Source organism: Manduca sexta, chromosome 23, assembly GCF_014839805.1.
Source record: "Manduca sexta isolate Smith_Timp_Sample1 chromosome 23, JHU_Msex_v1.0, whole genome shotgun sequence".
Classification (NCBI taxonomy): domain Eukaryota; kingdom Metazoa; phylum Arthropoda; class Insecta; order Lepidoptera; family Sphingidae; genus Manduca; species Manduca sexta.
In genome coordinates, this window is record NC_051137.1 from 14,588,638 (window position 1) to 14,616,244 (window position 27,607).

At 37.3% G+C, this 27,607-nt stretch overlaps 5 protein-coding genes across 7 annotated transcripts; 2 read left to right on the forward strand and 3 right to left on the reverse strand.

Annotated features, from left to right (window-relative positions):
* Positions 1–126: 126 nt before the first annotated feature.
* LOC115445969 (calcium and integrin-binding protein 1) lies at positions 127–6,220 on the reverse strand. The gene is made up of 5 exons (XM_030172495.2): positions 6,053–6,220; positions 5,926–5,960; positions 4,324–4,571; positions 3,604–3,805; positions 127–3,334 (listed from the first exon to the last, which is right to left on the reverse strand). Exons 1-5 carry the CDS (start codon positions 6,101–6,103, stop codon positions 3,313–3,315), a joined length of 558 nt encoding a protein of 185 aa, XP_030028355.1. The 5' UTR covers positions 6,104–6,220; the 3' UTR covers positions 127–3,312.
* Positions 6,221–6,365: 145 nt separating this feature from the next.
* LOC115445987 lies at positions 6,366–9,930 on the reverse strand. Its single transcript, XM_037441813.1, has 4 exons — positions 8,730–9,930; positions 8,243–8,473; positions 7,577–7,780; positions 6,366–7,359 (listed from the first exon to the last, which is right to left on the reverse strand). The coding sequence occupies exons 1-4, from the start codon at positions 9,064–9,066 to the stop codon at positions 7,301–7,303; spliced, it is 831 nt and encodes a 276-aa protein (XP_037297710.1). The 5' UTR covers positions 9,067–9,930; the 3' UTR covers positions 6,366–7,300.
* A 126-nt stretch (positions 9,931–10,056) lies between these two features.
* Positions 10,057–13,001, forward strand: LOC115445986 (adenylate kinase isoenzyme 5). 2 transcript variants are annotated; one of them, XM_030172521.2, is made up of 5 exons: positions 10,057–10,245; positions 10,806–11,027; positions 11,343–11,501; positions 12,294–12,434; positions 12,699–13,001. In XM_030172521.2, the coding sequence occupies exons 1-5, from the start codon at positions 10,093–10,095 to the stop codon at positions 12,915–12,917; spliced, it is 894 nt and encodes a 297-aa protein (XP_030028381.1). In that variant the 5' UTR covers positions 10,057–10,092; the 3' UTR covers positions 12,918–13,001. The 2 variants fall into 2 exon arrangements, with proteins under 2 accessions (XP_030028381.1, XP_030028382.1); XM_030172522.2 differs by lacking the exon at positions 10,057–10,245 and adding an exon at positions 10,487–10,503.
* A 355-nt stretch (positions 13,002–13,356) lies between these two features.
* LOC115445978 lies at positions 13,357–15,631 on the forward strand. The gene is made up of 5 exons (XM_030172507.2): positions 13,357–13,666; positions 14,110–14,456; positions 14,642–14,866; positions 14,978–15,171; positions 15,406–15,631. Exons 1-5 carry the CDS (start codon positions 13,651–13,653, stop codon positions 15,629–15,631), a joined length of 1,008 nt encoding a protein of 335 aa, XP_030028367.1. The 5' UTR covers positions 13,357–13,650.
* Positions 15,632–16,592: 961 nt separating this feature from the next.
* On the reverse strand, positions 16,593–27,221 carry LOC115445979 (adenylate kinase isoenzyme 1). Of its 2 annotated transcripts, none has more exons than XM_030172508.2 (5): positions 27,096–27,221; positions 19,033–19,222; positions 18,450–18,598; positions 17,201–17,371; positions 16,593–16,761 (listed from the first exon to the last, which is right to left on the reverse strand). In XM_030172508.2, the coding sequence occupies exons 1-5, from the start codon at positions 27,096–27,098 to the stop codon at positions 16,690–16,692; spliced, it is 585 nt and encodes a 194-aa protein (XP_030028368.1). In that variant the 5' UTR covers positions 27,099–27,221; the 3' UTR covers positions 16,593–16,689. The 2 variants fall into 2 exon arrangements, with proteins under 2 accessions (XP_030028368.1, XP_030028369.1); XM_030172509.2 differs by lacking the exon at positions 27,096–27,221 and adding an exon at positions 19,733–19,898.
* Between the last annotated feature and the right edge of the window lie 386 nt (positions 27,222–27,607).

A 27,607-nucleotide genomic window follows, 5' to 3' on the forward strand; every position in this document is an offset into this window, starting at 1 on the left:
AAAGTTTCCTAATTTTTCATTTAGGAAAGCTGTCCTAAGGGTTGTGTCACAAACATACTAGTAAGATATAAAAAAATATAACAAACTATTAAATTATTTTAAGGATAGGTAAATAAAAAATAAACATTGATTGAAAAATTTACTAAAAGATTTGGCAATTAATAAAATTCACCTAATTTTATTTCAATGTGGAAAGCATTGAGGCAAGGTTTACAACATAATATTAACAAGTACAATAAAATATATTGAGATCACAATGTAAAAAATATATAAAAAGAAAATTCATCATAATTATAAACAATAAAATTAGTTATTCTTGATACACTTATGCATCACCCATATATATAGTAAATATACACATGGGTGTATCTTTCCTTTATCTTTGATTTCAACTAATACTAAGTTTCATGTCCCGAGATTGGCGCTTGGGTGCAGAGACAGGGTGAGCCCAAGTTCATCGCCGACTGTAAAACCTCGTCGTAAACTAAAGCACCCAGTTTATTTGCCCAAACCTTGGAAAATAAGAATCAATTTTTTAACAAGTGTTGTGCAGGCGTATTTTCGCACAAAATATGGCTAATACGGTCTTCCTAAGTTTATTTATATAAAATATATATCACACTCTATAGCGGTGACTAGTAGCAGACTCCCCGTCCGTATAGGTCGCGGTACGTTGCCTGCACGATACACCTCGTAACGGCGAGTATCCGAAACAAGGTGTATCCAGGCGCCGCACGTGACATCTTCCCCCGACTAATGGTGAGCCTGCGCGCCACCGAGAGAGTCACGTAGTCCATGGCGCGCGAGTGTACTTATGTAAAAGTGTTAATTGTTAAGTGCATTAAAGTTTACGCTGTAATAAATAGACTCTTATTCAAGCTGACCCACCCCGACTATAACTCTTAATAAAATAATGACCCATTCCAAAATTGCCAATTTGTAGGAATCGTCAAACAACCAATTTCTGTTTGCGACCTTTTAGTTCTTTCCCCTTTTTTTTGATGCTATAGGTTTGATTTTTTACCTATCTTTATTAAGCTCAATTTTATAGCAACTTCCATAAAAAGGTAGTTTTCCGAAGACTACCACAAATTAACAATTTTGAAATAAGTCATTATTTTATTAAGAGCGCGATATGTTTGTGAAAGAAATTAATGCGCAGTTTTGGCTCATTACGTTCCACATTTAAAATGTCACAACATACAAATAAAATAAATAGAAATTCAAAAAGATTTACATTTACATGAGTGTAAAAAAGGAAGACTAAATGCATTACATGAAATCACAACTTATGTATCTACCTTCTACTTATAAATTATCACATGTAATGTGTTTTCATAGCTATATAGTGGGATAGCATTGACTATTTGTGGGATATAGGTAATTTAGGATACTTTTGTCAGTCTGTGAGCATAATCTAGAAGTCTTTAATAGCGAATTTTCCTATATTTGATTTTGTGTATTATATCTAATTATGCAGGCTATAAAAAAGAAGCCCTTTTGTGAAAACTGCATTAAGAAATGCGGCAGTGATTCATATTTCCAATATTGAAATGTCCTCCACATTATGGGCGTAATGGGTATATCGCACCATCTCATTCTTTTCCATTCTTTTCTAGTGAAACTTTGTCTTAAACGGTGCTGATTTTTTAATGAATTTTAATAAATCTTTCTGTTAGATTTTATACACACATACACTCACGCGTTGTATCCCCGAAAAGGTAGGCAGATGCGCAACTGTTGCACCAAATTCTCGTCGTGCCTATTCCGTCCCATGATGGGATATTGCCATATCGGACACAAATATCAGACTCTAGGCTGATACTGAGTAGAAGAACCCAATATCACTTCTCTGGGATCGAACTCGAGACCTCAGCACTACGATCGTACCGTAATAGAACATAAATTACTCAAATACTCTATTATAGTATGCAACTGCTACTCTTGCAATGATTTCTGTAAATATAACAATTCATTATCTTATGTACTTATAGACAAACTACCCCTCCAGATAGCTATATTCGAGCTCAAATATATAACTATAGTCAGGGGGCCCTATTCCGTCTACGTGGGCTTATCCGTCTATTTATAATGAGGGGTGTTTTAATTAAAGGATAACTTTGATAGCTATTTAGGTTAGAGTCAAAAACATCCCCTATTTACCTATACGGCTATCAATGGTGTCCTTCGATTACAGCGCTCGTAAGCGCGAAAAGGCGGAATAGGGTCCTCTGATTATAATATTCATGATTCGTTAAAGTAATACATGTGATAAAATTCTATTAAAATAATATTAAATATACAATATCTAGATTCATACATGACTATTCTCTTAAGAATAGATTTGAGAGTTCCAGCCTCGTAAAAAACATTGATAGGTTTAAAATTATGCCTAGTGTACAAATATTAGTCTAGGGCTGGATGATAAGAGATGTAGAGTCGAAACGTAGTCGCTGCGCGGGCGCAATCTACTTTGCCTTTATTGTAGTAAGTATAGACATTTGCTATAATGTTCTATTATGTTATTACAGCGAATTTTGTAGTTCATAAGCGACATTAATCCACCCCAGTTTTACTAATAGCCTTAGGCAATTAGGCCTTACATAATAAGTTTAATATGAAAAAAAAAATACATAAATGTGAACATAATAGAATGTCAGTACTGATTCTTATGTGCAAGTTGCCTACATTATTCACTATTCGCCTCCGTTTCGACTCTGCAGTTCGACCAGGCAACATTACCTCTACGTACAAAAACATGCATATCCCATTTGAGATTACTAGTTACTAATTTGAGTTACAATTTTACATCATTTCTTTTGGTTATAAAGTATATGTTAACACACAACTTATAATACTGTTTCGATCAGACTATTGTAGACATTAGTATTTTATAAACTTGATAATCAGCTTACAATCCATTGAGTATTCTTAGTATTCTTTTATGTGAGACATCGATACCACTCATCAGATTTTGGAACATTGCGGTCCAAATGTATAACTGCCTATTGTGGTTTTATATGGACCATCAGAGTTATGGCTACATAGCCATTATTGACAACCTTTCTTGGATTAAATGGTTGATATTCAATTCTTAATATCTGGTACTTTCTATCTTCCATCTGCTTATTGTTAACAAGAATCACAATGAATACATGTAAATACATAATATTTGTGCGTCTGAGCTTCTTTTTTAGTATACATAGCTAATTATCATGTAAAATATAAATAATCTATTATGCTAATAGTTACTTTGTGACTATAATGTTGTGTACTTATTCTATTATGTGCTGCATCTCCGTGTTTTTTCGTTTAAAGTCTTATTCTGAAGGAACTGTAAAAAAATATTAACATATGAATTCCGAATCTACTCTCAGTTAAATTATAATAAATTAATCAAGTATGGAATACAATACTTTTATCAATACATATTTTTACTCTAATCCTGATTACATCAAAAAGATTTTAATCGTTAGATCTATTATCTATTTGATTTTTAAATAATTTCAACTTGCATAACAAATATTACACACAATTATAACTGATACCCAAAGAAACAAACTATGTAAAACATGAAACAATCATTCCTTAAAGCATACTCACTGACAAAAATCCGAGCTCTTATCGATGATATGCTCAAACTCCGCAAAGGACAGTGCACCATCATCATCAAGATCAGCCTCCTCCAGTACATTCTGCACCAACTGCTGTATCTCCGAGTCGGTCAGCTTGTGATCCGGCCCGCACAGCCTTTCGATGACCTCTCTCAAGTCCGACACGCCGATCATATCGTCCCCATCAAAATCTGAAAATTGGTTTGTAAAGCATAGTAAAAATATGGTTGTACATGTCATAAGCCTAAATCCGTGACAAAATAATTCATTATTTACGATCGTAAGGCACTCAATAATATCTTTGTGACATCAATGGGAATTATGATGCGCGCGTAAGAAATACGTGAAATGATTACCCCATTATGCATTCATTTTTGCACATTACAATATGTTAAATATGAGGTGCTATCCTGTTTTTAACAAATTTTACTACTGTTATCACAAAAAGCTTCTTATGTTATTATTTACCATTTCGTATAGAATAATTGTTAAAGTCGAGCTAAGTAAAATAACCTATTTAATTATTGTTAGGTGTGCAATACAGGTCACAAGTGAAACAAACACTAATTCATAGCACACAAATTTATTAGCTCATTGACAGGGGCGTATACGTAGCACGCTATACTTGTACCAACAAACATAACAATTAAAAAGTTTACAAACTATAAATCTAGGACCTACCTGTAAAAAATAAATTATCTTTTCTTACCAAATATCCTAAAAGCATGTTCTGCCTTCACAGCCTTTGGTGCCATTTCACTAAACACCGACATCATGTCCAGAAAGTCTTCGAAGGTGCAGTCTCCATCATTACTAGAGCTGAACACCTTGCATATCCTATCCCTGAATGGATTGACCCTTAACTCTGGATACTGCAAGATCTTGGCCATTGGTAACTTGGCATTTTTATTGTGTCCCACCTTCTCGGGGGCCAGGGCTTTGAATTTTTGATGTGCGCTGTTTACAAAAAGATAAGCATAATTTAATGTGTTAATTAAGAAACACTACATGAAAGAATAGTCCAGGACAAATCAATTTTAATAGCATGTGATGTCTGCCAGTTCATACTAGAGAACAATGGAGAAGATAAACGCCTAGTTGGTTTTAATAATAAATTAATACTTTACAAACATACAGGGCCAATATTATCATCAAGGAATAGAATTTTTGCCAATTTAGTATTATGTGTAAGATTATCATGAGAGAGAGATCAATGGCAAATTTATTCGAGTATTTAAACCCAATATTGATTTAAATATTGGTGTACAACCCAAATATTTAGTGTAAGTGTCATAAGGCCAAAAGGCCTTAGTAATATCTAACATTCATAATTTATTTTGATGATTATTATCAACTTTCAAGTTTATAGGCTACCTTTATATTATCACTTAATAAAACCAATTCTGTGAATTATGGCTAATAATGTTTAAGTTTTGCCTCCTTTTATAAACACAACATTGTATAATTATCACATGCACAATAGTGAAAGGGCATCAACCTACTAGGCTACCATTGATAACATAGGTCAACTGATAACAGTAACAAAGTGTGTAGGTCTGCACAATGGAATTAATTCATATCTTTACCCTCATCGGATGGATGAGGGCGGCCCAGAACCGGTCCCTATGGCGCTAAATAGGGGAGACTTATGTCCAGCGGTGGACGATTCCCGGCTGAAATGATGATTACCCTCAAATAGGTAGGCAGGAAAACAATTATTGTACCTATGGTTTATTTTCTTTTTACGTTTGTCTCTTTATTAGCTTTGACTAATACAGTTTGTTTCTTCTTTTTTGGCAATTAACTGCTAAATGTTTGTAGCAATACTCTGGCTCCCGAGATACAGTTAGGACTATTTCAGGAGTCACAGGATTTAAATGTGCTTAGCAAATCTATCCCTATGTTTTGGTAAACAAATTTTAATTTTGATTCGTATTTAATATTTTTTTATATTCTCTTTCTAAAACAGAACTTAGTGACCTTCAGAGTTTATTATGATGGCATTATAGATATGATGATTAATTTTTAATTAAGTCACCCTTAATATTAAAATACCGTAATCATAAATGGAAACAGTAACAGAAGCATGAATGAGTATAATAAAAATAAAAGCACTCAAGCAGAGAAAAACTTGTATGTCCACAAGAAGTGATATTTCGTTATTTTAAAAAGTAAAAAAAGAAACCATTTATACGAACGCTACAGCATGTCTATTTGCGATTAAATTGCGGTGTATTTATGTATAAAGGGCGATTTTTGATACGTTATAATAATATATAAGTATATATATAGAAGAAAAAAATGTACTTACTACAATACTTCCTTCTTTGTGAAATACGTGAGATCCTATGAAAAAAAGTGTGGATTAGTCACACGGCCAAAACAGGTCATAGTAATTACTAACAAAAAATATCTAGCCCGCTTAATGTTAATATTACCTCATAATCCTGGAGTTCGTCCTCCGAAAACTGGCTTTTACCTTGACCCATTTTTAATTCAAAAGAATATGATTAAAATTAAATAAACAATAAAAACACGGATTATTCAACACAATTTTAAAAACTAACGCGAATTATGACCCCGTGCAAGGGGCGACGGACGAAGAACTGTCGCTGTCAAATGTCATGGAGATTGATGAATTACGTTTTATTAATGCATAGTTTTGCCCTGAGAATAATGTAAGTGGTAAATTGCAGTCATAATAAAAATAATGTGAGAAAATTACTTCCCTTTCTAATAAAACGCAACTTTTATGATGGATTTAAATTATCATTATTTATTAAATTAATCAAGGCAATGTTAAAATGCCTAGCAGAGGCGGCTTTACCTATTGTGCAGGGTATGCGCTGCACACGGGCACAATGTCTTAGGGGGGGCCGAGCACCGCTCGCGGCACTGGCGCCTCCTAACAACCTTTTTTTATTATGCCAGAGTATTGTAGGTGTTTTCATTTATTCCTGATTCCTGAAAATATATCGAAAACAGACGGGGCGAGTGGGCAACGTATCCAATAGCGGACGCTGCTCGCCCTCATGACACCCTTTTTCTAATCAACGGCAGTATCACAAAATCTATAATCCTAACTAACTCGAACTCACCATCAACTTATTTGAATAGTATTAACTTTGGGGGTGGGGGGACAGACGTATCAAATAGGGTAGCCCCCCTCACCTACATAATAGTGATAAACCACAATAGTGATACTGCCGCAAAACTATATAAGTATATACTCTATGACCATCAGTCGAATCATTTGAAATTCTTCTTAGTCAACAATTTATTAAAAAGTTTTAAGACTGGGTAAGATCGGCTATCATCGGCTGAACGTGTAGCGTGGGGTATTTGGATAAGCTTCGCACTCAGGTTCCACCCTTCAACGGACCTGTGAAGGAAACTTCATAATCGGCATTGGCATTTAGGTATATCTTTCAAAGTTATATACTTACTTAATATATATTATAATGCGGTAAACACATAGGTCATGATAATAATTTTTACATTTGTTTTATTTAGAAATATTGCTAAGATATATTATAATGAGTGTTTACTACCTACAGGCGTAGGCCATAGGTTATTGTGTGTGGGTGAGTTTTGCTACAAATAAGACCTAACACGTACAAAAATGTGGATAAAAAGTATTTAGTCAAATATCTAGCATTTAAAAGTATTTTCTCGATATTATTGATTCATTTGAACAGCGCCATAGCAGTGCTTATTTCCGTAGAATTTTTCTGTGTTAGTGTTTCTGAAAAAAATACATCTTTTTATAATAAACATTGCGGGTCGATTTATATAGCATAGAAAATCGATGTGTCTGAAAATACCTAGAACTAGTATGTAATAGTAAACTTACTCAAAGTTCAGTTTGAATTAGGAATCGAACCCAAACTTCACAGTATTTTATGCTCACCCTTCATTCTTTAAATATTATGCCATTTGAGACAACGATGTTATTGATTTACCAGTTCGATTTCTTGAAAGAAATATGGATCCTCTTTTATAAGGCCCATTTGGTACGAGTTCGCAAAGCGCTCGACGTCGACTACTGCAGGGCGTGGTCTTCCAAGTCTTTTGTCGGGTGATCAGCATACAGTCATACTCATAGAAGTTTCTCCAAGGGTGACCAGGAGCCCAGGCGCGGTATGTCGTGCAGTCCAAGGAGTTACCTTTAAAATTAATTGTGTTATTTGGTAGCGATGGTAATCTCTATTGTAGTTTAATGGTTAGAAAAAATTAATTTATTTATTTTGACAACTAACTCAACTTACACCATACATATATATTTGTTACCTGAAACAATAAGTACTTAATTGCTGCAGTACTGGTTTACTCACAGGCTGTCACTGCACGAACATATTATTCAACAATAAACAAATGGCTGCACCATAAATCCATTACGTAATACGTTTAAAAATAAGCCTGAATATAATTAAATTTAGGTTTCAACAAGCAAATTTAATATTTCTCTTTGAAACTGTTGATATTAGACTTCTTCTAAATACCTCCACAATAACATTAAACATTATAAAACAAATATAAAAATATTATTTAGCGCAGCGTGTCGAAAACTTAAACTTTAAGGAGTTGAAGTACCTACTTGGTATCCACGACTAATAAACAAATCTTACCATTATCGCTTCTAAAAACACTTGTATTATGTCTGGTCATTCCCACAAAGGCTTCATTAACACTAGCGTTGGCTAACACCTGCGCCAGCGCCTCAGTCCTCTGCTCCGTGATGATGTCTGCCAAGTTACCAGAGAGGTTCATACACTCGCGAGCCGCCTCCGTGTAGTTCAGTAAATTGGGTAGTAAGTGGAACATTCCAGTCGCTGGCACGCAAGTCGCGTTTTCAATCGCTAAAATAGATATGTTAAAATCAATTATTTTGTATTTTGTAGAAGCTGCATTGGTATTATATTCATATTATTTTGCAGATTGGACAGGTAGCATAAAAATATTCCAATTTATAGGTAATAAGTTTAAAAATCTGTGAAAACAGGAAACCTAACCTATTACTTATATTCTGAACAAGATTTTTTATTACACATTCACATAAGTAGGTAGGTACCAACAAAAACTAAGTAAAAGACATGATTATAAAAAAAAACTCACGTATAGGCCTTGCATATAAGCTATAATAATCAAATCTGGTGTCATTAACCAGTGAAGAACCACCTTCAGACTCCGCACATCTTAGTACTTCACACGTGTATTGATCCATGTCATCTTCCCGTGCCTCAGGGGGACTGAAATTAATCGCCAGACCTCTCTTCTCCAATCCAAGTCTCTGGCACCCTGTTATAGAAGTGAAATTTGCATACGCCGCTATTCCCAATTTGGATCTGTGACACTTCTCGATGAGATGGTACTTCAGGGGTTTGTTGTTGAAGCAGTCTTCGTATCCAGTTATTAATGCTGAGTTTGTTATTAAAAATAACATGAAAAGCATTTTGATTGCGTAGTAATTTTTTTTTATGATTTTTATTAATAATTTCTGTTAATTATTAACTATTAAAATTTTCGGTATCTAAGTACCTATCTTCCTATGTTATTTTTTTTGAGTATGTTAGGAAAACGTATGTCATAAGCGTAGTCACAATTCGTCGACACATTAGAATGCTCGGATGAATTCTAATTTCTAACGCAGCCTATTCATACGCGACAGCTCATGATACATTAATGTCGGAAGTTATCACGTAAATGTTCCGCTAGGTATTAAAACTACTACTAAGTACCTTATGGTCCCGTACAATATTATGAACATCATTACAGGTGGATTTCGGATGAAATGCAACTCTAAACTAGGAAAGTAATGTAATTATGCACCTTTTTCGGTTACGTTTTTGTTCGTGCCTACCTACTTTTCTCTCCTGTTACCTTAATAATATGGCAAAAGCTATTTTTTAATGACTAAAGATGTCCGTCTTTTCTGTCGCTATACAAACACGACTGCCATTAGATCTACAATGTAATCTAAAACCACAACACTCCTTAGCGACAATTACACAGAAGAGGATCCTATTCCTAAAGTACTAGTAGCGGACTGCAGGATACAAGCCGATAAATAAATTAGTTTTTGTATTTATAGTTTAGGCATGAATACAAACGCGGGGCCAGCTGTGATTTCTATTGAGTATAAACCTCAAAACACATACAATATCAGAAATGGTAATGGGGACGCGTCAATAGCATGGAAGAAAAGGGAGATTATGGAACAGAGGAGTGTGTTGAGGCTTTCGGATATCTCATTGGCCCGATGAAATGAGATATTCGGAGATTATCCCGGTAATACCAGCCAACTCACGCTGTAGATAGTGTGTTTCTACCACATTATGCTATAGATTTTATTTTTTCTAAATAGGGTATAATCTGAGATTTAATCGAAATAAAATATCATGCCATGTCGTACTGTCATCAAAGCCCACAGGTTCTTGACAATAACACTGTCTGTTTTTCAAAATCCGTCACAAAATCTATGAGCACGTTCAAACAAGTGTCAATCATTTGGAAATGTCATTTTACCGCACTGGTTTTGTTGGGAAAAACTAATATTTATTGTTATAAAACACTTGTGGTTAGTGTAATCGGTGAGAAAATGGGTTGTTTCTTTTCCAAATCGTATGATGAGGTAAGTTTAGTTTGATGAGAGTTAACTGATGTCTTGATGTAAAGTAGGTTTGGCTTGAGGTCGATGATAATATCGGTGGTTCCCACTGTCGTAGATGATAACGGCATCCATTAGAGTTCATAGGCATCTGTAGCCCCTTTGTATACAGACGGCTCCGTAATGTAGCATCGTGCAGGGATGGTTTGCGCAGCTATATTAGTGCAACAAGATATCTCGGAAACGTTTTGTGTGCGTAGTAATCCGAAAACCACGGTATAGGTAAGCCACAGAGCATGCCGCGCCGCCAAAGCCTCATGCAGGGCTTCTCCATGGACTATAGCATAATGTGTTCTGTGGTACAATGCGTCTTATTTACGATGAGATATGAATAAATAGTTTGTATTCTTCAAAATTTTAAGCACGAATCTGTTAACACATTTTTATGAAGTACACATTCATAGCATCACGCCTCCCCCTATTTAGGGGTTGGCAAAAATATATCACAGGCACATTTCGCTTACAGTTTACCACGCAAACTCCTTTCTGTTCATAATATTTATCATTGCCAATAAATCCCATAGGATGACATGGCATATGACATGACGCCCATTCGAGACCTGCCAGTTATATTTGTGAACGGTGTGCCGGGCGCTGGCAACCAAACGGTGGCGCAGACCATCTCCAACATCACTGGCTACACCATGATCAGGCCAGGGGAGCTTGTGAGAGAGGAGGCACTGAAGGATACCCCCAGAGGGCGTCTAATTTCTGATAAACTACAGGCCCAAGACGATATTCCAGAAGTAAGTGTCCTACGAGAGTATTACACAGAACGGTAGAAGAATAATTGGAGTAAGAGAGGGACCTGCAGATAACACCGATTAGGTAGCTCAACCGATGATACCATAGTTTTCTTCGTCTTCAGCCAAATTAGTGTGGCATCTCGGCAATCTTCAAATAGGTGCTACAGAAATAACGATTGCACTTTTCGATGCTAGTTTAAAATCTTATAATTACTGATGCGTCAAATTAATTGCGACACTTTTTTAAAATAAATTTCAAGGATCAGTTTCGTACAACTTATACAGAAAATACTTCAATCTTACGTTTTCTTTCAGCAACTGACCGTAGATCTAATAAAGGAAGCTATGCTGTTGCAGCAGGAAGCGACAGGGTTCATTTTGGTTGGGTTCCCGAAGAACCCTCGTATGTCTAATATGTTTAACAGACAGGTGAAATGGCCTGAAAAAGTCGTCGCCCTCGAAGTTGATAATGAGGTTAGTGGTGTTAATTGTTAAATTACTAGCACGTAGGCATTGACGTAGCTAAAGAATTTAGTAAAGGAGCAGGTAGGTGTAAAATGAAGCTCTCCGATTTCATATGCAAAAAGTAAAAGATCGATATATAAGTGCGACGCTTTTTCTTGGATGGACAAAGACCTGTCTAGCGTAGGTGCCACCCAACCTTGCCTTCCCCCCAAGCTACTACGCCTATGCCCGAAGGTATGTATATGGTAGTAAAGTCTATCTGATAAAGTACAGCACGGCATTGCTGTACATTATCAGATAGATACTGCGCTTTTCGCCATGTGACATCACATATCAACTTTGATATTGTACATAACATACATACATAACATCACGCATTTTATCCCCGAAGGGGTATGCAGAGGCGCAACTAGGGCACCCACTTTTCGCCAAGTATGTTCCGTCCCATGATGTGATAGGGGGCGGGCCTATCGCCATATCGGGCACAAATTCCAGACTCCGGGCTGATACTGAGCAGAAAACCCCAAATATCACTTTGGGGTTTTCTGCTCACCGTACTTGATATTGTACGGTGTTTTTTATTGGGGAATCAGTTGTTAAGTACACCATATCCAGTAACGGCGTGTCTTGGTGTTTCGAATTGTAATGACAAGCTGTGTTTCACCTAACTGATCTTTCGAATAATTAAGATGTCGGATTTTCCACGTAGTGTAGACGGAGACGGTTATAACACTTGATCATAATCACGATTGTTTTACTGCAGCGTTGAAAAACTTGTAAATTTATTTTCATTTTTTATAGGTAGCAGCGACGCGGTTGCAGAACAAACTGTCCGAACTTGGAAGGCCAGAGTCGGAGATCAACGCAGCGCGTCAGATAGTGAGGGAGGCGGCGCACAAAGTCAAAAACATTCACAAACGATTCGGTGGACATGTTGTGACGGTAAGAATTGTTAACTTATAATGATTCGAATGGCTCATTACGAGAAGGCAAATGTGGAAAATTGATAAAGAATGAAGGCATTTCTTCCCAATAGTATCTTACGTACTCATTTATAATGTTATTGTTTTTAAAATGATTGACGTTGTATTGCATTTTGGTAAACAAATATTAGGTAAGCGTAGATTTTTTTCATTTTGACAATATCTCTGCAACTGAGTATATTTTCATTATTCTCTCAGTTGTTTGTCAACACGATTGTTTCAGTTGGATAGCACAGGCAATCCTAAGGCGTTAGCATCGACCCTCAAGGAGATACTGTCAGACACGATAGAGAAAGGTCTGAAGCGGGCTGACTCCGCGGAATCCAAGCCAATGTCAGCGGCCTCCGCCCCAGTAGTCGCTCTAGCAGCGAACCCAGCACCCACATGCCCCGTATCAGCTACGGAAGAGCCCAAAACAGAAATCGTCGTCGACGACAAGTGATTTTTAGCGTAATTTGTTTTTTAATTTTTGATAGTAAATGTTACTTGTTTTCGCATATTTTAAATATAATATTATATCTGTAAAGGCAGTTATTTTACTAATTTCTAAATAATACAAAATGAAAAGGAAGTAAGTCGAAGAACTACACTCTTGATATATTTTCCACATAATATCTCGACTAGAGTAATAAGTACGAGATATTAAGTATGGGGAAAACCAATCTGAAGTGCCATCCTGTTGCTCTTTTGCTATAGTTAGAGAGGTATCCTGCTCCACTTTTGTTTATTTAGTGAGAGATCCCGAAACATAGGCCCCCTCTTGTTTGTTTGCCTCATTTTTTAAAAAAAGGTTGAATTCTGTCTATAATATACCTACAACCTTTTTAGTAGTTCGCGTAGAATCAACTGGCTTGCGAAAATATTCTTTTTTTCCAAATTTCAAAAATTTAATCAAAATGACAAACGACACACGTCGTTGTCAATTGTCACGAATTCCGCATCGATTTTTGAAATAAAAACACCAAAATAAAAATCATTGCTCGAATCGACGTGAAACTATTACCATCTCTTAAAAGTGCATATGAAAATTTTGCTTTCTTTTAAGATTTTTTGAGACTAATGAATAGAAATAGCATATAAGTCTAGTTTGACGGTGGCGTTGACGTATTCGGCGGGAAATTTGCTTTGCAGACACTCAGTTATCCACCAGACTGCGGAAATCAGTGATCAACGTTATGAAAATCAAATTGCGTGAGTACTGCAAAAACCGAAGTCTAGAACAATGTTCCATAAGAAAAGGAGCAAAAGAATTAGAAAAAATATTCGTGATCTTTGATGACTGATGAGTCCGTTGTTGGAGTCCTTATTCAAGCAAATTTCTATAATATGTTAAGTTTGTTAATCGAACCGTTTTTAAAAATAAACTATCCATGTCTATAATCAAAACATTAAGTAGGTAATTATTTTTAGGTACCAATTTTATTAAAAACATGAGAAAACAAGGTACACAAGTTATCGCTAAATGGCATATTCATACATGAATTCATACGCGAAAAATGTTTCACAAATTGTTTTAAAACGACATTAAGTAAACCAACTCTCCTCTCTGTATTTATCATTCTTCGAGGTTCGTAGTCTTTTATGACTTTTAACAATAATTTTAACACTAAAACTGTTCGTTCATTGATTGGCAGCGCGTGATCGTTTCCCCTCCACATCCTCAACCGATGAAAACGAGAGTGGCACTGACTGGGACACGGAGACGGCCCGGCAGGCACTGCCGCAGCCGCTGCCGCACCCGTACCCGCATCCGCACATGCCGCATCCGCACCAACCGCATCCGATGATGCATCCGCACATTCGCCACCCGCCGCCACCGCAGGCGGTGATCGTAGGCTCTGTGCGGAAACGGCGCGGGAATCTGCCGAAGCATTCGGTCAAGATATTGAAGCGGTGGCTGTATGATCATCGGTATAATGCGTACCCTAGCGATGCGGAGAAGCTCGCGCTGAGCCAGGAGGCGAATTTGACTGTTTTGCAGGTTGGTATTTACCCTTGACGTATGTTTTTTCTACTTCACTAGGCGTGGCGTGAATGTCGCCGAAGCAAACTCCCACTTTCACATAAAAGTCGTGTTCCTCGACAACTGCGTTTATGCTACGCCTAATGGAATATTCAACCAAAACTTGGGTTCAAAGTTCAATCGTATTGAAATCAATTTGCCAGGTGTGCAATTGGTTCATAAACGCTCGGCGGCGCATCCTGCCCGAGATGATCCGGCGCGAGGGGCACGACCCTCTGCACTATACGATATCGCGCCGGGGCCGCAAACAGCTCGGCGCCGTGACGGGCGTGGGGCCCATGGTGCGGCTTTCTGCCGCCTCTACTTCGGGCATGGGCATGGGAGCCGGGAATGTTACTGTCACATCGTGGGACGGGATTGTTGTTGAGGTTTGTTACAAAAATTAGTAAAATAATATGTGTAAATTATTTTGGCGGCATGCTCATGCCAAAAGTGTTTTGCTATTATCACATTCATTTTACGTACGACTTGTATAATAGAACGGCGTGGAGGTCCGCCACGACTACGGCGACGGGCTGCTGGTGTACCGCAGCGACGGAGACGAGCTCGGCGACGGTGAAGAGGGGTACTCCAGCGCCGTCAGCGAGGAGGAGGTCAAGTACGACCCCTCTGTGTGGCAGTCCGTCATCAGATACGGCCCGGAGGACCACGACCTGCACCCGGCTACCAGGGAGTTAGTTTTCATCTGTTTTGTGTTATTAGCCAAAGCTGCTTTGCATACGAACCTCTATATCTTTTACTGTTCTGCTGATCTTTAGTCTTCTGTATGATGTAACAGGGAAATTTTAAGCTCAAAACCATTGCTGTTTGACAATATCTCCTTCCCTAGCGATTAATTTAATCTCCATTTTCAAACTACGCCAAATCACATTATCAACTCGTAACTCAACAACCCGTTTCCACCCAGCACGGCGTCAGTAGTAACGGTGAACACGACGGAGGAGGCGGAGCAGTCTGTGGTGTCGTCGGATGGGAGCACGTGGCACTCGCTGCAGCCGGTGCCGGCGACGCAGGTGCCGCGCCCGCGCCGCATGCAGGTGAGCCCGCCGCCGCTGGCGCCGCCGCCGCCGCCGCCCGTCGCCGTCGAGCTCGAGGTCGCCACAACCGATATGTGGTGTCGTACCAACTCTTAGATTCGGCGGCATTATCATCTTGCTTTCTATGGTTAGATTGCCAATATGACCTTTATTGGGATCCTAATGTGAACCACATTTGATTGTTGAGAGACTGGCATTTTTCCAATCACTTCCAGTGCCTGATTTTATTGGAAATGCCAAACTAATAGCACTGATGATTCCTGTCCGATATGTCATTGACACCGACAGTTTTGATGACTTATAATACTTAGATTATGTTACTTTTAACTTGCCCATTTTGTTTTATTGCAGCTTTTAGTTCGTAAGATTTTCACTGTAAATTGAATGTTGGAGAGGTCGGTGTTAAAACTGTATTTTCTGATCATTTTTGTAACAGAATGAACGTTTTGTTTTAGTCGTTTGTTTGCGAATAAAATTTTAAAAGTATGTTGTTTTTCATTAACGTTTTAATACCGGCATCACCTGCAGTTGGGTTTGAAATTTTTAAATTTGAAATTTCTATGATGTTTTTGGTTCTTAACGGAGTCCTATAACTCCAGGTGGTGCCGAGCGCGGAGGGGAGAGACCGGGATCAGTTCAAGTGCCTGTACCTCCTGGTGGAGACGGCGGTGGCGGTGCGCCAGAGAGAGAAGGAACAGGAACAAGCGCTCTTCCCGAGGCCTGCTGTCAGACCTTAGCTAATGCTTCTAATTAGCCAACTAGGAGTTTTTAATTTGTTCTAAGCAAGATTGTATGGTTTAAGAATACATTGTTTTCTTAGATATAAGATCGTAATAAAATATTTGAATGTTTCTTTTGATACTATTTTTAAAAGATCGAGTATAATAGATTTTTGATAAGACTTGAGGCATGACACAGTTCATGGAGAAATTACTCCTAACCTGTATTAGGCCATCGGAAAATTTTAATAAGAATTGAATGGTGAGTACTTGTACGAGACTGCTTCAAAGATATACTAGGTTTACAATCTACAAGTTAAAACTATGAAACACAAAAATAAAACTCGTAAAATAAACTGTAATAACATTGCGTATAAATTATGGATAATATGTACAGATCGGTGTAGAAAAATAATAATTTGTGCATGCAATTGTTTAGGCCACGATGGGGTCCAGGATCGCCTGCACGTCCGCGAAGATTTCGTCCACGGAGCGCTCCGCGTTTATCTGGAACGAAAACCAAATTAAATAGCATCACGCCTTTTTATCTTTTCGGGGGTAGACTGAGGAATAACATATGAACAAAGGGGGTTGACGTTGGACTAGTAATGGACTTAACCAAACAGGAGAAATAGAACCCTATTTAAAAACAAATCGCAAGCAAATGTTTTGGTGTACAAATCAGTGTACAAAAAATACCAGACTAGAGACCGCGCGAGGCTTTCGTAAGCGCTAGTTCCCGTTCCCCTGCTCCCTAAGGACAAAGCGATAGGATAATGACTGGTTGTGGAAAGTCAATATCTTACTGCAATGTAATTATGCTAAAAAGTTGGAAAAAAACAATGTTTCAAAGAAGACAATGTAGGTACTAATGTGGTACGAGCTGGTTTATGCCAGGTGGAATTAGAAGGTTACTAGCTATTTTCCATTAGAAGTATGTTCTCACCCTCCTCAGTTTCTCAGGGTATTGCGCTAGCACCAGCTCGTTGTTGTCGATGAAGGTCTTCAGCCGCAGTTTGATGGTGTCTTCGTTGTCGTCAGCGCGGCCCGAGCTCGCCGCGCGGCCCAGCAGGCGCTTCGTGAGCGTCTCTGATGACGCCTCGAAGTAGATTATCACCTGGAATTATCGAATTGTTCCTAAATTATTACGAGATATCTATTGTTTCATCATCTCAGTAATAAGCTGTAGAGGAGCACCATTCCCAGCAAGTCTGCTGTCAGTATTTTATATAGGATTGGTAATATTGTCCAAGTGTCCGGATGATGAGAACCACTATCATCATCATCTTCAGCGTTTAAAAGCCACAGCTGGACTCAGGCCACCCCTAAAGATTACCAAACCAAGCTGTTAGATACGGCTTGTTTTCCGCGTGTACTACTACAACTAGTAGCGATATATTATTATCCATTACTGCGGTTAAAGAATAATGTTCTGCTTACTAGTTGCTTAGTGCAATTGCATGCAAGTAATTTAATAAAATATTATTTTTATAACAATCATTTTAATGCTGAAATTCCGTATTTAAAAGATACTAAATGATATTAGGATTTCCGTACATTTATAAATTGTGGATAACAGTATTTTAAAAAGTAAAAATTTCATCTACAATATTTCGTGGATGTAATAGTAGAGCCTTGAATAAAGCACGTGATGTTAAAATATTTGCACAATTCACAATCAAACATTTGGCACTGAAAATAAGATCAGATAATTCTGAATTGTTCAGAGCGGAAACTAAATTTAGATTATTATTACAATATCAAGATTTTGCTTAACGAAATCTGGCGACTTTATAACAGGAGTGTAAATGGAGGTCAAATTCCGGCCTAGATGTTTAGCTGTTCATAACTCAAAGTGGAGGAATAGAAAAATAGATCTGGGCTTCCGGCATTTTAAGATATTTTTGTTTCTTTTTTCTGGCAATGTGTTGGCCCGTGTTATAAGTACAATTTTGTCTGAATACGATCGATGAGAGGCGTTGCATCCCTTGATGGTTGCTAGAATTATGCTGTCCTATAATATGATTAGTGAGAACTCGGAAGGTAGTCTTTGTACCCAGCCGGATAGCTCTCGTACTAATGGTTAAAATTTTATCATAGCGGTTTATTTCGGATACGTGTTTCGAAGCTTGGAATGCGTGGCTCTTCAGCCTGTGATCTTAACCAACTTTAGTTCAAGAAGTAAAATTACTCACAGTAACAGGAGCGATGGCCTGCTCGAAGGCGATGCCCTGCGACTTCTCGCGCGGGTATCCGTCGATAAGGAAACCTTTCGCCTCCTCGGCGCGCGCCAGCATCGCCTCCTTCAGTAGGTCCAGCACTATCTCGTTGGGGACCAGCTCACCTGGAATTGGGAATATTGTTTTATAAAATTGAGGATACTTTATTATTTTAGTTACAAAGGTATTACCTGTGAATTTTTCTTACGATTTTCTTCACGAATGTTAAGTTATGCTATTATAAGTATATTTCTGTGGGTTGAAAGTTAATGGTAGGCTTGCCACCTTCACAATCAATCCGTTTCATGTCTATGTATTACTTCGGCATTAACAAATAATCAAATTATCTACTTCCAGGTCGATCCCTTAAACAAACCAAGCGTAAATAGTACTCAGTATGTAGTACATATATATCGATGTATTCACCTGTGTTGCGATCAAACTTTATTCTTACTGGTCCATCAGTCTATCAGTCAATCCAAAGATATGGATTAAAATCATTTATTTATACTGACGTTAGACTTAACTATATTCAAAGAAGTAACTATTTCTTACTCACCCCGCTCCATAATAGCAGTAAGGCACTTGGCCCTCTCGGAGCCGCTTTTGACCTCCGCCCGCAGCAGGTCGCCGGTGGACAAATGGGTGAACCCGTACTTGGCGATGATCTTCTCGCATTGCGTGCCCTTGCCAGATCCGGGACCGCCCAGCACCCACACGATGGGCTTCTTCGATGTGTCGATTGGTGCCTGATATAATATTTATTAAAAAAAATTGACAAATACAGTTTTTACTACACCCCTGAGTTACAAACAGGGTCCATTTCCCGATGAATTTAACTGCTGTCAATTGAAAATTGAAGTCAATGGAAAAAGACTATAAAATGGAAAACCGAAGGATAATGTTATAAACATTGAAGAGTTTGATATTCTCGATGAAGTAGTCAATATTAACAAAAATACATAACATTCATATCAAGAAAGATTAGTGTTACGGAAACGCATGGAATTTTAGGTCTGAACTATGTAGTAAACATGATTAACTGTGTTTGAAAACAAAATAGGACCGATTCTGCTATTATTTAAGTCATATCTTGGTCCAATCTGCCCAAGCACATCTCATAAGTATATAATTAAATAAATATTGACCTTCATAAAACAAAATGAACAAGTGTAATTGGATAGCACTAGTCACTCGAGCATGACTTCACTTGTGCTACGTGGTCGACAACATACAAATAAACACAAAGTGTATCTGACCCTCTGATAAGCTTTGCATTTCGGCGATCGGCATTGCAGCGGACACCCCGGCAGTTTGTCAATCTTGGGCTGTTCGCACGGGTGGCACAGTTTGTCCTCCATCGAAAATAAATTCTATTTCAAAATCATTTTGTTCACCGGTAACGAAATTTTGACGCATTGTCAATCAAACTGACATGATTTAAAAAGTTTTGACACAAAAAACGGTCTTTGCGTATAAATAATAGTGACATCATTATGGTTATATTACACGCAAAGTCGTGTAGCTTTATATGCTTGTATCTACAAAAGAGCTTTAAGCATATTTACGACAAATGTCCTTCGTGCTGTTGTTGGTGCCTATTGCCTTATAGACCAGGCGTAAAACACTGTCTCAAATTAGTTATTACTCAGCCAACTGAAGAATTGATCAGGGCTAGAGAGAGTTATTTTAACGACCATGTCCAGTCACGGCTTTACATTGAACTTCCTCTATAAAGGCAGTTCGTTTTATGATTGCTTGTGGTTTATAGCCGATGCATAAATATGCGAAGCCTCCAATCGATACTGTATTTTAATATTCATCGTTTCAGCAATCTGCAATGCGGTTTACAGCAGTAAATTCAAAATATGACGTCAGTCACGTAAATCTTTGTAAAACTTTTTTCACAAGAGAACCATCTTCTGCATTTCCACCAAAGTTTTGGAGTAATTGTCTAATCTGTGTTTATTGCAGGCAGTGCAGGTTTAGTGCAGGTTTGTATGTCGTCATTTTTTTATGTCATCAGTTCTTGCGTCATGGATAGACAAGATTAATTCTGGTGTAGTGGTTAGTTTTCTTTAAAAATATATATGGTAGTATTTGATCTTCATTCTACAATCGTAGTCTCCATTTCGAATATGGCCGGGGACTCGATAAATGCCGTCCCCCTTCCCAATTTGTCTCGTCCTTTCTAAAGGTCAACAACGCTGTTTACGACTCTGGTGCCTACAGTGGATTTTCATGGACTGTGTTTTGCTTATACGTTCCACTCAGCTCTCTTATTTACCTATCTTCGTTACTCTTTTGTTGAACATTCATTGTTCAAAGAATAAGCTATAATACTTGCTCCGTTATAATTATGTAATTATGTAGAATTGCAATGGCTTGACGCATTATTGATTGAAACAAAATGAGTACTTACGCTGCGGTGGATCGATTGTCGCGCTAAACAAAGGTTTTTGACTTGCTACGGATACAATGAGATTTGTAAACATGTATATTTCAGTATTTTTACGGATTTATGTAAGGTCGTATTTGGAATGCCGATTGACGCGAATTTTATCTCAAATAGTGTGTACTGAATTTAATACATGAACCACTTAAAATGAACATAGAATGTTACGAATTTCCAACCTTACTACTAGCTTTTATTCGTTTGTCAGTGTCCATTATCCCGAAATATTGGCACGTACGCTTTCACGTACCCATTTCATGACTACCTTCTATCTTGCAAAAATATCCGAGTTCAGTGTACCACCGCATGATAGTATTGAGACTAGTTTAATAATAAATAGATCTAATGACGTCAGTATGATGTTCGAATTCATATAGTTAGAGCGGTAAAGGTTTGGTCATACTGAATGTTTTGTGATTTGTTACCTGTGCCTTAAAAATATCTATTATCGGAGATAGTTCAATATGGCGAGAACAATCACTAGTAAATACCATGCAAGGGACAATAAAATTAATATTGATGATTAAAATGCAAAGTAAATATCGGCAAATTTAGTTTTAACTTAACCCTGAATAAAAATTACACTAACACGGTGTTTATTAATTCTAGTTATTTGCTATTGTACTGTGCTGATTCGTGTAGGAAATTCGTTAGATGCTAATATCATTGAAATATCAAGGCCTATAGACACCGCTGACAAAACAGTTTAAGAGCGATACTAGCGTACTGTAGAAATGATTTGCGTGAACTTCATCACGTAGACCAAGTTTTATATAAAAGCTATATTATTGTATAGAAATGCATCAGAATCGTGTTCCGAGTAATATGCTCAGTAATTATAACTGCATACACATACACATTATCACGCATATTTCCCCGAAGGGGTGTGTAGAGCCGCGATCAGGGCACCCACTTTTCGCCAAGTGTTTTCTGTCCCATGATGTGATAGGAGGCGAGCATATCATCATATCGGGTACAAATTCCAGAATCCGGACCAGAAAACACCAATATCTCTTTGCCCCACCCGGGATTTGAGCGCAAGACCGCGCATGCAGTACAACTACGCCGCCGAGGCAGACAATTATAACAAGTATAATTTTCACACCAGGAAGTATTTGCGTATTTGCGTACACGCACCCTCTCACCAGCTTGGCGGGTGCTATTTCCATCTCGTCACATTGACACCGGGCGAGGTTTCCTGCACGTGACGGCGCCCTTGTCCCGCTCGCCAAATCAACCATGCTTTGTCGCATTGCTCATTACATTTTAGACATTGTTAATGATGTTTTGTAGAAAATGTGTTTGTTGATATAAAAGAAGAAGGATTGATGGTAGAGTCAGTTACCGTGTAGCGATTTTCAACTCATAAATATTAATTCTACATGAGACAATTTTAATGTGGTTTTTATCTAGGAGTTTTATAATTGGTTATAGGAAGTTATTATATTTGATAATGTGGTAAAATAATGTAGAAGATTTTAAAAACGTCTTTCATATAGAGATTTAACAGGATGTTTAAAGGGAGGAGAAAAACCATATAAGTTAACGCCCATATTTCAGCCACAGGATAATGGTAAGGTTGTAAGACAAAATTCAACCCTATAAGGCCTTAGATAATTTACAAATTGTCTAAGTATAAGGCATTACATTTTAGTCTTCTCCGAATTAAAACCAAGCAAATTAGTAGTCGACGTCTATACTAATCCATCTGATAGACTTTCAATTCGTTTGTCCATCACATTTTACATCACAAGTTACCTCGAAAAAGTACTCGACCGCGAACCGAACCGCCTCCAACCACGCGCACACAAACACAAGAACGCACCGAAATTTTGCGCAACCATGCAAGGTTTTCATGCCCAGAACTGAACGATGCTGTCTCTGACGTGAGCCAGTTGGCACAACGTTCGCTCCCGACGGTAAACAGGTTGCCACTGGATTTATTTTGGAGAAAGCGTTATACAAGACTGTAGCGCCTCTGGTCTGTGTTTACGTCATTATTGACTGATAGAATTATGGACTATTGCTAAGGTGCACTTGGGTTTCGGCAATTTTCATATGTGCGTAACGACTGATTTATGGACGCAAACAATTTTGACGTATTTGTTTATATAGTATACGCTTCGCCATGCATTTTGACTGCCTTAGTGGCGTAGTTGTAATGCGTACACGGTACGAAACGACTACCGCGCTGAGGTTCTGGGTTTGAGTCCCGGGTGGATTCAGAAATAATTGTGACTGGGTTTTTCCATATTTAAAATTACTAAGTCGCAGCTCGGAGGCGGGAAGTTGGCGGTGTGATATCCCCGTGCCTCGGAAAGTAAGTAAAGCCGTTGGTACTGCGACTGATCTCTCTCCGGTCATGTTGGATTGAGGTCTCATCTAACAGAGAGTGCACCTGTGTATTGCGCACATACTTGCGCACTATAATCTATCTTCTATACTTATAATAAATCTGTAGAGAGGTCAATTCTGTACATGAAATATATTTCCAAAATAACTATCAGGGGGTGATTAGGGATCGATACTGATGCCAAAAATGCAATTAGTAAAATTTTTGTCTGTCTGTCTGTATAACCGTTATAGAAACAAAAACTACTCGACGGATTTTAACGAAACTTGGTACAATTATTTGTCATACTCCTGTGCTGGTTATATTATACTTTTCATCACGCTACAATTAATAGGAGCAGAGCAGTGAAGGGAAATGTTGGGAAAACGGGAGAAGTTACTCCATTTTTTAATCTTCCGTCGCGTGTGCAACCTTAATGGTTAAAGCTACGCAGAAATCATGTATGACGGAAATGTTCTCCTTAAAATTATGTAAAATATATCCCACGACAACATATGTCTATCTTTTATGGTTGACTCACAATAACACGTGTAACTCCCGATAGCTTAGCAGTTCGAAGCTTTCTCATTATATTTGTCTACTCTTACGTTTATAACACTCTCAGTCATCCCTAATTAAAAAAAGTTAACATTATTAAATATTCCATAAAAAAGAATCATAGAAATCGGTATAGAAACACCAAAGTTATACATGAAATACGCTAATAATAAGCCATAATGCGTGAATACTGAATCATGCTATAAGGATTATTTTTGTATATATATATAAAGTCGCGAACGCACAGGCAGGCGGCTTGCTTGGCACCTAGAGGCTAGCGAATCACCTAGCGAGTAGCTTCGTAAAACGAACATTCTCGAACGTTCGCGACCGGCTCCATTTTTGAAGTCCGAAATCCACGCGGGCGAATTAAAACCGCTTGACAGAATTGCTTGATGGGGAATTCACGCTCTACGAGGCAATCGAGTGAAGTTTGCTACAGCTAGCCAGTTTTGGGATGTCCCGAATTCCCTACGTTCAGGGAAGGAAAACTTAATGCAAAGTAATACTTATTCACCGTATGACCTACTTAATCTACCTTTATTTAAATATAAATATAAAATATAATCTGTTATAATAGCGGCGATACCCTAGTTGGTTGTGGAACGGACTGCCGAGACAAATGTCCGCAGGTTCAAATCCCAATAATCGCTTGCTTTAACGCTGAAGGAACACATCGTGAGGAAACCTGCATACCTCAGAAATTCTCTATAGGAATTTTCGAGGGTGTGTGAAGTCTACCAATCCGCACTGGACCAGCGTAGTGGACTAAGGTCTAATCCATCTCAGTAGTAGAGGAGGCCCGTGCCCAACAATGGGACAGTATATAATACTGGACTCATATTATATAATTTGTTACAAGACAACTTACTTTCGATAAATTTTAACTTAGCGGAAAAAAATCCATTATAATATGTGTTGCCAGGCTCGGTATATTTTTAGCAATATATTAAGTCGTTGGTCAGGCGAATTGTTTTCGTTGATGCGTCACTTTCAATATTGAAACACGTATCTGTTATACAATTTAACGTGTTCAAATGGTCTGTTATAATTAAATCTTTAATTAATAAACCAATTTAAATTTAATGTACATGCTTTTTTTATTTCGTAAAAAAATACATTCTGTTGGTTTATATAAGTTAATATATTGGTGTTGCTGTTTTTAACGCATGCGCAAACTTTAGAATGTGTATTATTATATACTTAGATTGGGACTAATTATAACTAATGTTACAATTACTGCATGTCGTAATTATAAACAAATAAAGATCTATATCACTTATTATTTAATGCGCATATTGCAATGTTTTTTATGTACCGTGATGTTGCATTGTATAATATGCGCGCGTATTGCATAATTATCACTTATTCGTTATCACTATGCGTTCCGATTTCAATGCCCCTTTATCTTATCAAATAGGATAATTCATACCTAGAAGTATAATCCGTATTGCTAATTACACTGTCGATTATCCGATGTCATTAGAGATTATATACTGTCTTTTACAACGTGTAGAAAGGAATGTTTTGAAATGATTAAAGCCTTAATACGAATTCGAGATAACACCAATTATCAAGAAATTTTGTTTACTTATGAATCACAAAGTTGTTTTTCTTGACTGCTGTCATTTTAGAATATACAGGGTCATTTTAACATTGCGTTACTAAATGACCCCACATACTTATCTACTTAAAAATAAAACTTTATAATAATTTTCTTGAGCCCTACGCGCCTTACTACTACTACTACTAATGCCATTACTACCACTCTAAGATAATTCGTCACAGAGGCATCATACTTTCAGTCAGATATACACTCACGCACACACCATATTCGCATTAAACTAGAAAATTATCAAAAAAAAAAAACTAAAACCAGGATTTTTGGTGAAAATATTCGTTATTAATGGATGATATTTGGCACAATGTCAGCAAATGTGAAGACGGGTATGTGGTTTAATTTAGTAACGCAATGTCAAAATGATCTTGTATTGATAGCCCTAGTAATGGAAAGATTACTTTCCAGGTTTATCGCTAAGGTATGCTACATTGGAGAAAGATGGCATACTAGTCCCTAGGGCTCGTTAAACAACCACGTTATCAAGTGTCACCTGACATCAATTTATGACAATCGTTGGCAGAGCAATCTCTGTGTAATGAAAAGAAATGAGCTTTAAAATTCGACCTTAAAACTAGGAAACACAATTTAAATTCTCTTAAATTGTTTTGTGTTGTATAAAGTGAGAAAGCTTAAAAATCTCCAGATTTTAAACGTGTAATTCATAGGGTTTAAAGAAACGGATGCCAAAGTAAATAGAGATTTTGAAAAAGAAACATGTGTTAATACAAGACAGGGGAGAAATAATTGCAAATACATAATAACGAACAGTCTAATACATATCCCGATCCAAAATAAAATATTATAATTGAAGTAAGGAAAGAACTATAAGAAAGTTTTAGTGATAAAATACGCAGAAATAATAATAATGTGGATACTGAATACTAAAAAAAATCGGCCCGGTGAGCAAACGGTCTTCTTCAATTCGATTTTCCTGCGCCATGAAGGCTGTCAAAAATATCTTAATTACTTTGTAATTCTCAAAACCCTTTGAGGAATTAAAGAGTTTCTTCTGTCTATTGTTGTTTACAAAATTAAAAGCTAAAACTTCTTTCGATAACTGACGCCTGATTTACAATGTGTTAGGTAACATTTAAAAGAATAATAAAGTTAATAGAATATTCCTAAAATATTTTTTATTCATGTCAAGGCTTCTAAAGAGACAAAGATATTAAAATACCGCAGACGCTTCTTTCATAATGAAGTCACTTGGAAATTAAATTCTATTTCCAGACAAAACATCGCTAGAATAGATATTAGTAAAAGATACTTCGGGGATCGTGATTAGAGAGTTCGTTGCACTTTGTTGATAATTCTGATTTATAATTTCAGAAACAAATATGACACGAACTAGAAAAAAATATATTGTATCGTAATACTCAAGTAAACAGAAATTTAAAGTACACGTACCTATATTATATTGCTTTTGTTTACTATAACTATTGGATAACCGACCACCGATTCATTCTATTTTTACTGAAAAAAAATCTCGTACCATTCTATTCTCGACTGATTGTGACGTAACACTACTCTTATTGAAAAATTATGAAAACAAGGAATTTCTTATGTTTATTTAACATAAATAAAGATGTCCTTCTTTACCTTACACGTCAGTATTCATGAATAATAAAAAGTAATATTTATGTAATTTCAACATACCATTTTTTACGTGAAGCGCGTACAATCCAAAGGATTTAAAATTAGAACACGCGATACGTCCTCCGTGCACGAGCAATGCGGACCAACTGCGGTTCCGTGCTCGGTCAAGGCCATGGAAATTGTGCCAAACAGCCGATAATCGACCTCAGTTGCGCGGGAAAACTCACTATGGGCGGGAAGCGGCTTCAGGCAGTAGAGCCGCCCTAACCTAGAAACGTTGGCCTTTTGGCTATTGTTATTGGCGAGTTTTGCGCATTTCGTGATCTATCTGCACATTTTACATGCCAAGAATAACGATGCATTCTTGAGAAGAGATGATTATAATTTTTTTACTATATTACATTGATCGAAATGGTGATCGCTTTATTATAGATATTAGTTAAATGATCATTAAGTATACTTATTCTAGTTTACCTAAAATTCCTAAAAACACTTTCAATTAACTTCTCTATTGGGTATAACTTAAGGGGCTACTAGGTTAAGCTCGTTTTTTAAACCGACCCCGAAGAAGG

Excerpts from the sequence above, each read along its gene's own strand:
- LOC115445969 (XM_030172495.2), bottom strand. The coding sequence starts at position 6,103 with ATGGGTCAAGGTAAAAGCCAGTTTTCGGAGGACGAACTCCAGGATTAT. Across the intron at positions 4,572-5,925 it reads ACAAAGAAGGAAGTATTGTA|CGCACATCAAAAATTCAAAG; the intron begins GTAAGTACATTT and ends TTTTGTAAACAG. Across the intron at positions 3,335-3,603 it reads AAGAGCTCGGATTTTTGTCA|TTCCTTCAGAATAAGACTTT; the intron begins GTGAGTATGCTT and ends ATTTTTTTACAG.
- LOC115445987 (XM_037441813.1), bottom strand. The coding sequence starts at position 9,066 with ATGCTTTTCATGTTATTTTTAATAACAAACTCAGCATTAATAACTGGA. Across the intron at positions 7,781-8,242 it reads TGTTTTTAGAAGCGATAATG|GTAACTCCTTGGACTGCACG; the intron begins GTAAGATTTGTT and ends TTAATTTTAAAG. Across the intron at positions 7,360-7,576 it reads TCTTTCAAGAAATCGAACTG|AAACACTAACACAGAAAAAT; the intron begins GTAAATCAATAA and ends TATTTTTTTCAG.
- LOC115445986 (XM_030172521.2), top strand. The coding sequence starts at position 10,093 with ATGAGCACGTTCAAACAAGTGTCAATCATTTGGAAATGTCATTTTACC. Across the intron at positions 10,246-10,805 it reads TTTCCAAATCGTATGATGAG|GATGACATGGCATATGACAT; the intron begins GTAAGTTTAGTT and ends TAAATCCCATAG. Across the intron at positions 11,028-11,342 it reads CCCAAGACGATATTCCAGAA|CAACTGACCGTAGATCTAAT; the intron begins GTAAGTGTCCTA and ends GTTTTCTTTCAG.
- LOC115445978 (XM_030172507.2), top strand. Across the intron at positions 14,867-14,977 it reads GGGACGGGATTGTTGTTGAG|AACGGCGTGGAGGTCCGCCA; the intron begins GTTTGTTACAAA and ends CTTGTATAATAG. Across the intron at positions 15,172-15,405 it reads CTGCACCCGGCTACCAGGGA|CACGGCGTCAGTAGTAACGG; the intron begins GTTAGTTTTCAT and ends GTTTCCACCCAG.
- LOC115445979 (XM_030172509.2), bottom strand. The coding sequence starts at position 19,834 with ATGGAGGACAAACTGTGCCACCCGTGCGAACAGCCCAAGATTGACAAA. Across the intron at positions 19,223-19,732 it reads AATGCAAAGCTTATCAGAGG|GCACCAATCGACACATCGAA; the intron begins GTCAGATACACT and ends ATATTATATCAG. Across the intron at positions 16,762-17,200 it reads ACCCTGAGAAACTGAGGAGG|ATAAACGCGGAGCGCTCCGT; the intron begins GTGAGAACATAC and ends TTTTCGTTCCAG.